This window comes from Pleurodeles waltl, chromosome 1_2 (genome assembly GCF_031143425.1).
Source record: "Pleurodeles waltl isolate 20211129_DDA chromosome 1_2, aPleWal1.hap1.20221129, whole genome shotgun sequence".
Taxonomy (NCBI): domain Eukaryota; kingdom Metazoa; phylum Chordata; class Amphibia; order Caudata; family Salamandridae; genus Pleurodeles; species Pleurodeles waltl.
Genome location: NC_090437.1, coordinates 190,618,275 through 190,634,413, shown reverse-complemented (window position 1 = coordinate 190,634,413; position 16,139 = coordinate 190,618,275). Strand labels below are relative to the sequence as shown.

At 42.8% G+C, this 16,139-nt stretch overlaps 1 protein-coding gene across 3 annotated transcripts in view; it reads left to right on the top strand.

The window, feature by feature from the left end:
- MELK (maternal embryonic leucine zipper kinase) overlaps positions 1-16,139 on the top strand; it is a 281,217-nt gene that overhangs the window by 53,815 nt on the left and 211,263 nt on the right. For all 3 annotated transcript variants that reach the window (XM_069237613.1, XM_069237628.1, XM_069237621.1), the window contains exon 2: positions 14,901-14,999. In XM_069237613.1, coding sequence (XP_069093714.1) covers positions 14,936-14,999 — 64 coding nt within the window. In that variant the 5' untranslated portion in view covers positions 14,901-14,935. The remainder of the gene's footprint in view (positions 1-14,900; positions 15,000-16,139) is intronic.

Sequence of the window (16,139 nt, the reverse complement as noted above, 5' to 3'; positions counted from 1 at the left end):
CTGAGTGAGAGGTCTCCAGGGTGGCATAAGACATGCTGCAGCCCTTAGAGACCTTCCTTGGCATCAGGGCCCTTGGTACTAGAAGTACCAGTTACAAGGGACTTATCTGAATGCCAGGGTGTGCCAATTGTGGATACAATGGTACATTTTAGGTGAAGGAACACTGGTGCTGGGGCCTGGTTAGCAGGGTCCCAGCACACTTCTCAGTCAAGTCAGCATCAGTATCAGGCAAAAAGTGGGGGGTAACTGCAACAGGGAGCCATTTCTTTACAGTAACGTTTTAAATTAATCATTGAGGGGGTGTATATGTGAATTGTTAAACCCAACAAAGAAATACGTTCACTGTTGTTTTTGGCCCCATTAAATACTGTGATTGAAACAATTTGGCTGGAATTAGGACTCAGAGCATGGGACCTAATTGCTAAATCACGCGCTTGCTGTTTAGGTAATAAAGTTTCTTTATTAGCTGAAATATGATAATGGTAAGTAATATTGTATTAATTTAAAAGCTATTTTATTTCATTTTTATGAGTAAGCGTTGCTGTTGAACTAACATGCTGCATGTGGAGTATCCTGTAACAATTGCGCTCGTGAAATGTTCGTTAAAGGAACAAATAACCGAAAGTAGTAGACAAACTGATTGGTTATAAAAAAAAAAATCTGTAACAAATTCTTTACATGGTTGGGCACTGACCATATGTCGATTTCTTCAAATTGCATGATAAACAGATGCATACTCAAATCTTTTACTTAAGAATCAAAGGGTCGAGGGGGAAACCGTAAAATGAAGGTAACTGTACGTGTATTGAGGGTTACGTTTGGTATAGTGTACATTCTTCTAAAATGCTTGCTGTTTTTAAGAGAACATAAAATGATGATTTCACCTGTATTTTAAAAAACGGAGTGAGAAATCGTCTAGAATTAGCATAGTTTTGCTGACTGCCCTAGATGTAAACATAATGTTGGTTTACTTCTCTTACTTACAGGCAGTGTAGACGAAAACCTTGCTGAATGACTGATTGCTGTAATATGTGATTTTACATTAATTTCTTTTAACACACTCTTATTCTATATTTTATTTCTAAGAGGCTACCTTGGAAATCAACATTACTAAATAAAACGAGTAATCTAACGTTCATCTTTATTCTAACAGGCGAGACCCTCAATAAAACACATAGACACGTCTCAGATGCTTAGATACAAGTTTTTTGAAGGGACTACACCATGATACTTGTCCCTGCAGTGGGTGCTTTACACACGCATTGACGTGATGCAAGCACATTTTAGATTTATTTTCATCAAAAACTTTCTTTCATTAGTATAGTAGTGGTCCCAAACACTTGTGGATGTTTTTCTTGTGCAGACTCTCTGATCTGTGCACTCCCAGAACATTTTTAAGGAACCTGTTGTGAATTGTTTTAATTTTGGGGAATTATTATGACACCTGATTTTGCTGCTATTGGTAAGTTTGGAAAAGGGCTTCATGTTGACGAGTCTTATGCACTGACTTACCAGGTACTCTGCAGATAAAATCTCCAACAATTCTCCTATGCCATGATGTGGTGTTTTGCACTCAGGTTCAGTAAGAGTGGCCAATTTCCTGGGCTGACTTAAGTAAGGGCCTTTACTTCTAAGCAATTTATGATCCTCCAAATGTTTTGCATATTTTTTGTTGTTGTGTATAATACATATCCTAGCTGTCATAAAGGAAAGTTTTAAATTCTATTAAGGCCACGGAGGCAAGGATTATGGTTTTCCTTCTTCACTTTTTATTAATAGCAGTCATAGGGAGATCATACACTACTTTCCCCATAACTACCAGGAAAAATAGAACTGGAAACAATTGTATATCAGACAAACACAGATCAGTCCATTCCAATAAAGTACCATGTCCGTATCCATTCCTCCTCTTTCTTTGTGTGATGAAAACCCTGGCATTATTGTCTACTTTTGTTTAGATAAAACAGTTTCTCGGAAACAACAAGTAGTGCATAAAGACCAATTCTACCAATGCCAACTGTTATATATTCAAAACCAGCACTATCATGAACCATACAGCAGAAGCATAAATGACTTCCATAATTGTTACAATAACATAAGTAGAACAACATACCCACACTGAATGATTGGGTTCATTTCATGCAAAGCAAATCTTGGGAGGTAATATACTGATCTCTGATCGCTGGGTGGGAATAATCCTCACCTCTGTGTCCCTAATAGAATTGAAAACTTTTCTTTGCAATAGCTAGAAAATGTTGTATTCTATATCGGGGCTGGAGGTGAGGATTATGCTAGTTCAAAGCTTACTCAACACTGAGGAAGCCATATCCATTACCAGCTTGAAGTAAAAGGTTTTAAAGTTGGAATCTGAATACCAGTCAGCTGTGTTATCTTCCAAATGGGCACAACGCCTGAATGCTTTTGATGCCATGGCACTCCTCGCCGAGTGTGCTCCAAACATGCAGGTATTGATGCTTTCCGCCTGCATCAGCCATCAGATCCAGCAGACTTTAGTTGGGAAGAAACTGCTTTGAACGGTTTCCAAATGGAAATCAACAGGTGTCTTGCACCTGGAGGATGCAACTCCTCGGTCATTGTCTCATAGGTCTTAATCCATTTCACCACACAGATTGGAGGATTGTCTGGGAAAGCCAGATAAGCTATCACTCTAGCATGTGTCTTTACGCATTTAGATATATGGAAGGAAACCCCTTCAGGGTTAAAGGCTCTATCTGTAATCTTCAGAGCTCTGACATCTGAGACCCTTTGGCACAACCCCAAGCAAAGTAGCATAGCCAACCTACGTTAAAGCTCCTTTCGATAATGATATCTATCGCTCTGCCATGATAAAGAGATTGAGCACTCTATTAACGTCCCATAAGGCAGAATATCTAGAAGTCAGAGGCATGACAGATACCCCAAAGTAATTTCCGCACCATTGGATGTTCTTACTCAAGAGACTCTCGATATGATCATGACTCGCTGACATTGCTGAGTGGAATGAATTTACTGACCATACCATTGGCTGCCAATTCCTGCAGAAAATTTTACCACTGAAAGAATCCCGTAGCCCACGGAATCCAGCTCCCGTTGCATATTTAAACTTGACCACGTGTTCCAAGCGGATTTATATCTGCATACTGTGGACAAAGCCATAGCTTGTGTGAGGAGATCTTGAGCTTGTTGGGAAAGGCCTGGGGCTTGCCAGCATCTCTAGTAATTTGCCATACCATGAGATGGAAAGACTGATCCAGGATTATGTCATGTAGATTCCTGGACGGATCCCGCAGGAGATTCAGATATAGGGCTAGAAGGTTTGGAAAATCCCAAGAAAGTTCCATAGGAACTGGAAACCATACCTGGCATCTCCAAAGGGGACTCACCAGCACCAAGGTCGCTCCTTGTCTCCTGATGCTCGCATTCAGCTGGGTGATCATTGAGAATGGAAGAAAGGTATACCCCAGCACTGTGGTCCAATCTTTTAGAAATGTGTCCGTCGTTGTTGCTACTGGATCCAGTGTCCAGCTGAAGAGCCTGTCCAACTGAGGATCCAGACAGGACGCAAACAGTTCCAATGAAAAAGGACCCCACCTGTCTGCCAACAGCAGGAAAACTTTGTGGTCGAGTTTCCACATGCTGGAGTCCTTAAGATACCAGGAGTTCCAATCCGCAATCATGTTGGAAGAGCCCGGAAGGTGCTTTGCTGTCACGGAGATCTTGCATGAGGCGGTACTCCCAGAAGTCCGTGGTCAGATCCAGCAGAGCTTTGGATTTCATGCCTCGGAGGCGGTTGATGTAACGGACAGCGGAGACATTCTCCATTTTCAGTAGGGCACAACACTGGATTTTGTCCTTGGTCCAACATTTGAATGCAAAGTAACCGGCCAGTTTTTACAGGCAATTGATGTGTAGTAATCTTTCTTGAGAAGACCAATTTTCCATCAGTGGATAACACCCCACAGTGGGTTCCCCAACCTGGCATCTGACCTGATGATATGTGAATGGGAACCAAAAATAGCTCCATGGGAGTCATCCACCCATGCATTTCCTCTCGTGCATCTGCAAGTAGTTAGCAGAACTTATCCCTTGTAGGACAGACCACAACGAAGATGGAAGGCCTTCAGGCGTTGCAAGGGTTGATCGGCAGAGGGCCTGGGGAAATTGCCTGTATCGAGAAGGACAGGAGGCCTCTGATATGTTGTTCTTCGCAAGAGTCTTGCAAAGCACCTGTTTGATCTTTGTCATTTTCCTGGAAGGAAAACTGAGGGAGGGAGGAAGTCTCAGAGTTTATGACAAATCGGAGAAAGGTCAGTGTCGGAACCAGTTGGAATTTCTCTGTATTGATGATGAAGCCCAGGGTCTCGAAGGTGCACCGCCCTCTGCAAGTGTTCAGAAAGATGCAGAGGGCATTGATCCACAAGCAGAATAATGTCTAAATAGACCTATCAGGCAAAGGCCTCATCCCCGCATGTGTTCCATGAGTGGCTGCAAACTTTAGTGACACGCCATGGGCAGGCTGAATGGGAAGGATGTGAACTCGAAGATCTGGCTTCTTCATTGAAACGATAGAAATCTGCGATAGGGGAGATATCGGATTTGAGATATACACATCTTTGAGATTGAGGTGCACCATCCAGACTTCGGGTGTAGCAGGTCTCTCAAGGGTGGATCCCCTCCATTTTGAAATGACAGTAGATTAGCCAACTGTTACATTATTTTAGGTTGATAACTGGCTGATAACCCCTGTCCCTCTTCTTCTCTAAAAACAGATTGCCTAGAAAAACCCAAGGGGGTATGAGAGGGGGAGTAATTGCCTGTTTTGCCAGAATTTGAGAAACTCCCTTGCCTAACAGCCGAATCTGAAAGTGAAAAGACAAGGGGTCGTGGCCGATGAGGTTGAGAAGGGGTACCATAGAACTCTATCTGAAAACCCTGAATGGTTTGAAGTACCCATGTGTCTGAGGTTATCCGTCGTCACTTGACCATGATCTGGGCCAATCTGCCCCCAACTGCCATGTGAAGTTGAAATTTTGGACTTGAGGTTAGCATGTCCTTGGAGGGGTAGAATCCACTGACCTGAATGCTGTCTTGCCGCTGTGTCCGTTTGCCTTGGCATTTGACTGAGGACTATACTGCCTGGCAGCCGGTCGTGCGTCCTCGACCACGGCTGACCGCGACAAAACCTTTGAAGCGAAAATGTGCTTAATGGAGGCCTGCTCTTTGTCCAACAAGTTGAAAGTGAAAAAAACATTCCCAACTCTTTAATAAAGAAATCTCCAAAAAGACCTCCTAGAGCAACTGCCTCAGCCTCTGACTGAGCTAAGTTGCCTAATTTAGGATCCACTTTAATCGGAAAGGATCTGCGGTGCACTCTGTTGGTAGGGCAGAATTAGTATTGCCCAGCAAAATGATGGCCCTCTGGGAGCAAATGTCTGGGGAGATAAGGGACACAGAAGCATTGATGTCTTCTGCCATGTCTAATATTTTCATTAAGGGGCCAGAAACGTTAAGGAGCTTGTCCTGGCAACCTTTCCAGGATTGATCAATGCCCTTCTTGGGGACACACATGTACTTAACAGGGGTTGGGGGGGGATAATGTCATGGGACCCTGTATGTGAACAACCCTAGCTAGAAAAGCTCTCTTGAGCAGCACAAAGACGTCTCCCTCCCCAATACTCTTGCATTTGGTCTTAGCTTTACCAGTTTAAGGGAGGGAAGAGGTATCCCAGGAGGAGTGTTTGAAGGGGCATAAGCACTGTCCCTCTGAAAGAGGGGTATAGGGCGGGCAGCTGACAGCCATTCAAGTTTCCTCTGGATGGTCTCCAATGCAAAGGACACCGCAGTGTGGATGAATTGGTCCACTGCATCACAGAACTCCTCATCCAGAGAGATGCACTGAATTTGCTCTTCCTTCGTAAAGGAGGCCTCTTCTCCCCGCATAGCAAGGCCTTGGGGTGCAAGGACTAGCAAGCGTGGTTAGCGATGTTTGTTTATTTGGCCAGAGGGGCACTCCCTGGGTCACTAGAACACCCTTGGATACTTGGCCGGGGCCTGGGTGAGTGTCCAAAAAGTGCTTATCAACTATGAATAGCAAGTAAATAGTACAGACTGTCACTGTGATGATGTAAATGCACAGCAATTTAAATTGTATGGACAGTTAGGACGGTGTTGCCACAGAGCGAACTGAAGCCTCATTACTGACCCTGACACAGTAGGGTGTTGCCCTCCAGGCCTGGTGGGGTTGACGGAGCGGGCCGTGATCGGCAGTACAGCATGTTTGAAGTGCATGCCGATCACGGAAGTGACGAGCGCTCCCTGATTATAGAGGTGCACCCCCCATTGGTCGCCGGTATGCGCCGCATGCTGCACCCTCTGAGTCTCGTGAAGGGACGCGTAGCATTACCGCGACCTGTCACCATGCAAGCAATTCAAAATTTACTCACCTTAAACAATGCTGTTTAAAGCCAAGAGCGCGGCGGATGAAATGTGTTCAAGCCGTTCAAATCACACTGCACAAAGCGCTCGTACAATCTTAACATACAGCGATAGCATTAACCCATGCAAATCGACAACCATATAGTTAAACAGTATAGAGAAAAGGTCACATTTGGAGTACAGACTCAAAACCTGACCTGAGGTCTGGGGAGCATTAAAGAAAGAGGAGGAATGGATACAGACAAAAGACTTTATTGGAATAGACTGATCTGTAATTGGCTGTTGCAGGTGTTCTCAGTTCTATTTTCCCTGGTGGTTATGGGGAAAGTAGTTTTGATTTTATATGATGTTCTATGGCTGCTATTAATAAAAAGCGAAGAAGCATAATCCTATTCTCCGGTCCTTACATAGAATCCTGATTATCATTATTTTACAGTTTTATTTCTTTTTTTCAGAAGAACTGTATGCCCATTCATGGCTCCAACAATCCACAAGCTGCCACTATCACCAAATGCTGAGTAGTTGGACATTTTAAAACCCACAAGGTCCTTGTTTTCCTTAAGCAGACATTAAAGGTGTATTTTATGGACGGTTTTTAATATATTTGCCGAAATTGCGTAATTAACTTTAATTTGTGTAATCCAGTGGTGCTGCAGTGGAAATAATTCAGCTGTTTAAGCTGTCCACGTAATATGTTATGTAACCTGTTAAGGCTGTGTGTGATTGGTTTAAGACTCTGAGCCATGTGCTGTGTGACTGCTTGGACGAGTTAGACCAGCGATTCTTAACCTTTTAACTTTTGTGGACCCCGCTTAATCTTTATTGGAACCTGGGTCCCCCACTAAACATTAATGAAATCTGGGAACCTCTCTACTGAGTCATAATTCTAAGGACTCTCCCCTAAGAAATTTCGATGAGTTGAACCTAAACACAAGGCTCAAGCATTCATCACACAAATACACAAGATTAAATATTTTATTTAATTCACAAATACAACAATTTTAATGAGATAGGCAGAGCATTTCTAAATTCAACTTAAGCGACCCATTGTCCTTACTGTATTCTGGTTGGCGTACATACACTGATCCCACAAATTAATCGGAGGATATCAATTTCAATTTTGGCCTCCAATTTCAAATTTTACTTTATATATATATATATATATATATATATATATATATATATATATATATATATATGTGTATGTTCGATGGCATGTGTAGCTGCAGATACACATGCTTTGCACATCCCGCCATCTAGTGTTGGGCTCGGAGTGTTACAAGTTGTTTTCTTCAAAGAAGTCTTTCGAGTCACGAGATAGAGGGACTCCTCCCCTTTCGGCTCCATTGCGCATGGGCGTCGACTCCATCTTAGATTGTTTTTTTCCCGCCATCGGGTTCGGACGTGTTCCTTTTCGCTCCGCGTTTCGGTTCGGAAAATTAGTTAGAATCTCTGAAAATTCGACGGTATTGTTTGCGTTCGGTATTGGGGTTAGTTACTACAGCTCGACACCGACTTTTGAAGTTCCCCCGTCGGGGCCTGGTCGACCCGGCCACGTGTCTCTTCAAGGCTGATGGAACGGACCCCATTCCGCTTCTGCCCAAAATGTCACAACAAGTATCCGTATACAGATCAGCACCTGGTCTGTAACTTGTGTTTGTCTCCAGAACACAAAGAAGATACTTGTGAAGCCTGTCAAGCGTTTCGGTCGAGGAAGACATTAAGAGACCGAAGAGCGAGAAGACTGCAAATGGCGTCGGCGCCGACAGGACAAAGGATTTGGAGGAGGAAGAGGAAACCTTCTCCATCCAGGAATCTGACTCGGACGAGCTCGATCCCGAAGAAACGCCTAAAACCGTGAGTAAGACGTCGAAACATAAAGCTCAGGAGAAGACCACAAAAGCCCAAGGGTGCGCCACCGCCAACAGGCCGTGGCTTAACCCGTAAAATAGGTGACTGATCATCGGCACCTAAAAAGGGCACGCTTGTGTCAAAGTCATCTGACTCCGGTCGAGATACCGGCACACAGCAATCTCGAGCCCGAGACAGCGGCTCCGAGCAAGTTCGGCACCGAGACAGCGGCACCGAAATGGGTCGGCACCGAGAGAACACGACGCCGAAAATAAAGAAAGTGTCGTCGGAGCCGAAAAAGGCTACCGAAAATGTTTCCATTCCGAAACATCCAGCCTCGGAACCGAAATCAGGTTCCTACACAAAGTAACAGGGATTGTCCTCCCAAATGCAAGGACATAAGTTCGGACAAGAACTAGAATCAATGGAGCCAGACTACACTCAAAGGAGGCTCCATATTCAAAAGGACACAGGGAAGATAATCACTCTTCCCCCAATTAAAATGAAAAGAAGACTTGACTTTCAAGTAAAAGACAAGCAGCCACAGGCAAAGGTGGCAAGACAGACAACTCCGCCACCATCTCCACCACCATCAATGCACACATCACCGATAGTCACTCCACCACTGATGCAATCCCCAACACAAACTGCAATGAGTCAGGCCGATCCCGACGCATGGGACCTTTTATGATGCGCCAGTATCGGATAACAGCCCAGACTGTTACCCAGCGAGACCGTCCCCACCTGAGGACAGTACATCCTACACGCAGGTGGTCTCAAGGGCAGCGGCTTTTCATAATGTCACCTTGCATGCAGAACCGATTGAGGATGACTTTTTGTTTAATACACTATCCTCCACTCATAGCCAATACCAGAGCTTACCTATGCTACCTGGAATGCTAAAACACTCCAAACAGGTGTTTCAGGAGCCTGTGAAGGGCAGGGCCATAACTCCAAGGGTGGAGAAAAAGTACAAGCCACCGCCTACAGACCCTGTGTATATCACGCAGCAATTAACACCAGACTCTGTGGTAGTAGGGGCAGCTCGCAAGAGGGCAAACTCTCACACCTCGGGAGACGCACCACCTCCAGACAAGGAGAGTCGCAAATTTGATGCTGCAGGGAAAAGGGTTGCAGCACAAGCAGCAAACCAATGGCGCACTGCCAAATCACAAGCACTTCTGACAAGATATGATAGGGCTCATTGGGACGAAATGCAGCATTTCATAGAACACTTACCCAAAGAGTTCCAGAAAAGGGCACAACAAGTGGTGGAGGAGGGACAAAGTATCTCAAATAATCAGATATGGTCAGCAATGGATGCAGCAGATACAGCTGCAAGGACAGTAAATACTGCAGTAACAATAAGGAGACACGCATGGTTGCGTACGTCAGGATTCAAGCCGGAAATACAACAAGCTGTGTTGAATATGCCTTTTAATGGACAGCAGTTGTTTGGGCCGGAGGTGAACACTCCTATAGAAAAACTTTAAAAAGACACTGATACGGCCAAAGCCATGGGCGCACTCTACTCCCCACAGAGCAGAGGCACATTTCGCAAAACACAGTTTAGAGGGGGTTTTCGAGGACAAGCTACAGAACCCACGACCTCACAAACAAGGCCCACTTATCAAAGTCCGTATCAGAGGGGAACTTTTCGGGGGCAATATAGAGGGGGACAATTCCAAAAGAATAGAGGGAAGTTCCAAAGCCCCAAAACTCCTCAAAACAAACAGTGACTTCCAAGTCACAAATCCCCAACACATAACACCTGTGGGGGGGAGACTAAGCAATTTTTACAAACATTGGGAGGAGATAACAACAGACACTTGGGTACTGGCAATTATCCAGCATGGTTATTGCATAGAATTTCTCAGATTCCCTCCAAACATTCCACCGAAAACACACAATGTCAAAACAACACATGGATCTTCTAGGACTAGAGGTCCAGGCATTGCTACAAAAAGGAGCAATAGAATTAGTACCAATTCAACAGAAAGGAACAGGAGTTTACTCTCTGTACTGTCTCATACCCAAAAAGGACAAAACACTGAGACCTATATTAGATCTCAGAACATTAAATACCTACATCAAATCAGACCACTTTCACATGGTGACATTACAAGACGTAATCCCACTGCTCAAACAACAAGACTACATGACAAAACTAGACCTAAAGGATGCATATTTCCATATACCAATGCATCCTTCACACAGAAAGTATCTAAGATTTGTATTCCAAGGGGTACACTACCAATTCAAGGTGTTGCCATTCGGAATAACAACTGCGCCAAGAGTTTTTACAAAATGCCTGGCAGTAGTAGCTGCGCATATCAGAAGGCAGCAAATACATGTGTTCCCGTACCTAGACGATTGGTTAATCAAAACCAACACACTAGAACGGTGTTTACAACACACAAAGTACGTCATAGAAACCCTACAAAAACTAGGTTTCTCAATCAACTACACAAAGTCACACCTTCAGCCGTGTCAGACACAGCAATACTTGGGGGCAACAATCGACACAGCAAAAGCGATTGCCACTCCAAGTCCACAAAGAGTACAAGCATTTCACAATGTAATACAGGTCATGTATCCAAACCAAAGAATACAAGTCAAAATAGTAATGAAACTCCTAGGCATGATTTCCTCATGCATAGCCATTGTCCCAAACGCAAGATTGCACATGCGGCCCTTACAACAGTGCCTAGCATCACAATGGTCACAGGGACAGGGTCAACTTCTAGATCTAGTGTTGATAAACCGCCAAACATACACCTCGCTTCAATGGTGGAACAATATAAATTTAAACCAAGGGTGGCCTTTTCAAGACCCAGTGCCTCAATACGTAATAACTGCAGATGCCTCCATGATAGGGTGGGGAGCACACCTCAATCAACACAGCATTCAGGGACAATGGGACTCTCGGCAAAGACAGTTTCACATAAATCACGTAGAACTATTGGCAGTATTTCTAGCGTTAAAAGCATTTCAACCAATAATAAGCCACAAACACATTCTTGTCAAAACAGAGAACATGACAACAATGTATTACCTAAACAAACAGGAAGGAACACACTCAACACAGTTGTGTCTCCTGACACAGAAAATATGGCATTGGGCGATACACAACCACATTCGCCTAATAACACAGTTCATTCCAGGGATTCAGAATCAATTAGACAATCTCTCTCGGGATCACCAACAGATCCACGAATGGGAGATTCACCCCCAAGTACTACACACTTACTTCCAAAATTGGGGAACACCACAAATAGACCTGTTTGCAACAAAAGAAAACGCAAAATGCCAAGACTTCGCATCCAGGTACCCACAAAATCAGTCTCTGGGCAATGCGTTATGGATGAGTTGGTCAGGGATATTTGCATACGCTTTTCCCCCTCTCCCACTCCTTACATATCTAGTAAACAAGTTGAGTCAAAACAAACTCAAACTCATAGCACCAACTTTGGCAAGACAACCTTGGTACACAACACTACTAGACCTCTCAGTAGTGCCTCATATCAAACTACCAAACAGACCAGATCTGTTAACTCAACACAATCAACAGATCAGACACCCCAATCCAGCATCGCTGAATCTAGCAATTTGGCTCCTGAAGTCTTAGAGTTCGGACACTTAGACCTTACACAGGAATGTATGGAAGTCATAAAACAAGCTAGAAAACCAACCACTAGACATTGCTATGCAAATAAGTGGAAAAGGTTTGTTTATTATTGCCATATTAACCAAATTCAACCCTTACACGCATCTGCTAAAGACATCGTAAGCTACTTGCTACATTTGCAAAAGTCAAAACTAGCTTTTTCATCCATTAAGATACATCTTACCGCAATTTCAGCTTACCTGCAAATTACCCACTCAACTTCACTGTTTAGGATACCAGTCATAAAAGCCTTTATGGAAGGCCTAAAAAGAATTATACCACCAAGAACACCACCAGTTCCTTCATGGAACCTCAACATTGTCTTAACATGGCTCATGGGGCCACCTTTTGAGCCCATGCACTCATGTGAAATGCAATATTTAACATGGAAAGTTGCATTTTTAATTGCCATCACATCTCTAAGAAGAGTCAGTGAAATCCAAGCATTTACCATACAAGAACCATTTATTCAAATACACAAGCATAAAGTAGTTCTAAGGACAAATCCAATTTTTTTACCAAAAGTCATATCACTGTTCCACTTGAATCAAACAGTAGAACTACCAGTGTTCTTCCCACAGCCAGGTTCTGTAGCTGAGAGAGCACTACATACATTTGACATCAAAAGAGCGTTAATGTACTACATTGACAGAACAAAACAAATTCTGAAAACAAAACAATTATTTGTTGCTTTCCAAAAACCTCATACAGGAAATCCAATTTCCAAACAAGGCATTGCTAGATGGATAGTTAAATGCATTCAAACCTGTTATCTCAAAGTAAAAAGAGAGCTGCCTATTACACCGAGGGCACACTCAACTAGAAAGAAAGGTGCTACCATGGCCTTTCTAGGAAACATTCCAATGACTGAAATATGTAAGGCAGCCACATGGTCTACGCCTCATACGTTTACCAAGCACTACTGCGTGGATGTGTTAACAGCACAACAAGCCACAGTAGGACAAGCAGTACTACGAGCTTTGTTTCTAACAACTTCAACTCCTACAGGCTGAACCACCGCTTTTGGGGAGATAACTGCTTACTAGTCTATGCAAAGCATGTGTATCTGCAGCTACACATGCCATCGAACGGAAAATGTCACTTACCCAGTGTACATCTGTTCGTGGCATGAGACGCTGCAGATTCACATGCGCCCACCCACCTCCCCGGGAGCCTGTAGCCGTTTCGAAGTTGATCTTGAACATTTGTAAATTTGTAAATATATCACCTTAAACTACATTATGTACATACATGTTTACTCCATTGCATGGGCACTATCACTATGATACACAACTCCTACCTCACCCTCTGCGGGGAAAACAATCTAAGATGGAGTCGACGCCCATGCGCAATGGAGCCGAAAGGGGAGGAGTCCCTCGAACTCGTGACTCGAAAGACTTCTTCGAAGAAAACAACTTGTTACACTCCGAGCCCAGCACTAGAAGGCGGGATGTGCAAAGCATGTGAATCTGTAGCGTCTCATGCCACGAACAGATGTACACTGGGTAAGTGACATTTTCCATACATATACATACAATCACTTAATTAATCTGTTAATATTATTTAATTTCTAAGCAGTTATGGACCCCCACAGGGGGGTATCGCTCCGCAGGTTCAGAACCACAGAGTTAGACTGTGAGCCCATTAGTGACTCCAATTAGGAATGTAGCACAATGAAAACTTATTAAGGAATCTGTTGGATTTGTTTAGTGATCATAATGACAGTTGGGAAGGTCGAAAAGGATCTCTGGAGAGGAGAGAAGGTTTGTCCCAGACTATGGCCTGTTTGGGTCCTAGGCATTGTGCAGCATTACAGATTTGTGTCCTAAAGTCTCAATACGAAACTGGTCTTTTGCTTATTTGTTTCTGTCTCATAGCCTTCTGAGTAGTGCTTCACAATCTCATTGTTGACTAATAATACATTAATAGTAGTGTATAGGTTTCTGTTCATCTGGACCACATCTAAGAATCTAGAACGACTTACGATAAAAAGATTAGTAACTGCACAGGGTAGTTTAAGTTTAAAAAAATAATAAAAAAATGTTTTAAAATACTGGGTGATAGCTCATTTCTGTATTAGAATATTGTGTAATCGATGCATAACTGTTTATGGTATTATTAGCTTCTGGACGTTTTTATTTTGTCATATTATCCGTAGAATGAAGACATAACATAGGAAATGGGTGTTAATACATGTTTATTTCACTGACACAGTATTTGAAGATATATAAACGACCCACTGAGTAGGACAACCATGAATAATGGAGAACCAGAAGGCTTTATGTTCAGTATGTCCCTATCTTGGTAATGATGTGTTTTGTTTCTATGTATTAGAGCTCAATATTTCTTTTTTAGTGCCTCATAGCAAGCACTGTAAAATCGTTAACCCCTGGATTATGATTTCAGATGCTAAATACTGTAACTCTACAGGTGTGTTGTGGAATCTAAAAACCGATATTCCTGCTATTCCTGAGGAAATGGGGCTGCTTTGTTTTCTGCTCTGCACAGTCTATACGCCTATTGGGAAAATCTACCTGGATGCGTCCTCCTAAATGCGTTGTCAAATTGCCACTTGCACGGTTTTTATAGGTGACTTTTAATGTTGTTCCCTGTTTTCTAGTAACATGATAGCTTTTTTTAGGGGGGTGGGCGAGAAAGGCGTCACAGGCTTTTTTAAATTGAATGCTTTTCCTACATATTTGTTGCTTGTTTGGTTCTGAATTTGTAACTAGATTGCATAGATATTAGTTGTTACAGTAGAAGGAAGGACGTCTTTCCCAAATGAGCAGCTTCCTTCTGTCAGATAGGGCTTGCTCAGGTTTTAGGAAATTGATGGCTTCTATCTACCAGCCTGCGGATGCAACCAATCATTGTGTAAAAGTGACCTGTGTAATAAATTTCTACTTTCTCAACTTATGCAAAAAGACATGCTTCATTTCACACACAGGTTCCAACCTGGACTATTCCTCTGTGGAAACTAAGATGGCCGTGGATGACTATGACGAACTTCTTAAGTATTATGACCTGCACGAAACGATTGGAACGGGTAAGTGTGGTGTCCTTTTGAATTTTTCATCTAGCGATCCACCCAAGGTCCAGCGGACCAGAGGGAGACTGGGGAGTACCATTGACACTCATGTCATCGCCCACCCTTTCCCTTTGCTGTTGCAGGTCAGTGCAGGCACACCGCTCCCTGAAATGCTAAATCCTTGTCAACACTTGGGTTATTGAAGAGGGGTGTTAGACAGCATAAACTATAGAGTGGTTATCCACCATGAATTTGGACTATCTACTTGTGGAGACTGATTTCCACTTAGACAGCGAGAAAGAAGATGGAGTTGTCTAGAATGCCGCTTGGAAACCTGCAGTGGAAAACAACCCAGTGACTAAGAGCTGCCTGCCCACAACTCAGTTTCTCTCACTCAAACTATTAAGGTTCTGTTCGAGTTCTAATCTATTCGTATTCTTTCCTTGGTACATGGGTGATTAAAATTGGATACAGGCAGGTCCACTGGAATTTTATATTTTCTGAGGATTGATTAAGTTATGCAGCAAGAAAATGCAAATTATGCATGTAATATTTTGCTTTTTTGTCTAACGCACTTTGTAAAGAAAAAAACACTTTATTTGCAACCGTTTAAAACCTGAATACGGTAGTCATTCCCCTGAAAGGTTTCTAGTTAGCCTTTGAAAAGGGCTTGGAAATGCTTGACACCACGTGTTGTGCATTTTATAGTAAATGTTGATTTATTTCTTCTAGAAATATCATTAACATCTGCAAATTATATACCAAATGGTGAATTATGTGGAAAGTGCAGTAAATCCATAGTTATAAGCGAAATGCTGTGCCCACAAATTCACACATAGCTTTTAATACAGGCTGCTTAATCTTTTGTGTACTGTATAGAAACAAATATATCGGCATATGCTGATTTGCAATAAGAATGTGTAGTTAACCATGCAGAGGCTGGTGTTTTATTTGAGTAAAATTAGGTTTTAAGAAATTGAAAATTTGGCATCAGCTGCTTGCTTAGCTTGCTCAATATTTAGCTGTGACACTTCGCTAGTGGGGGTTTTTATTTTGCTTTTTTTAAGGAAAGTTATAGCTTAAAAAAACAAATGTGACACTGAAGTGAATTCACTTCGAGGGAACAACACTTGCCTAAATTGCAATTGTGGTGAAGAG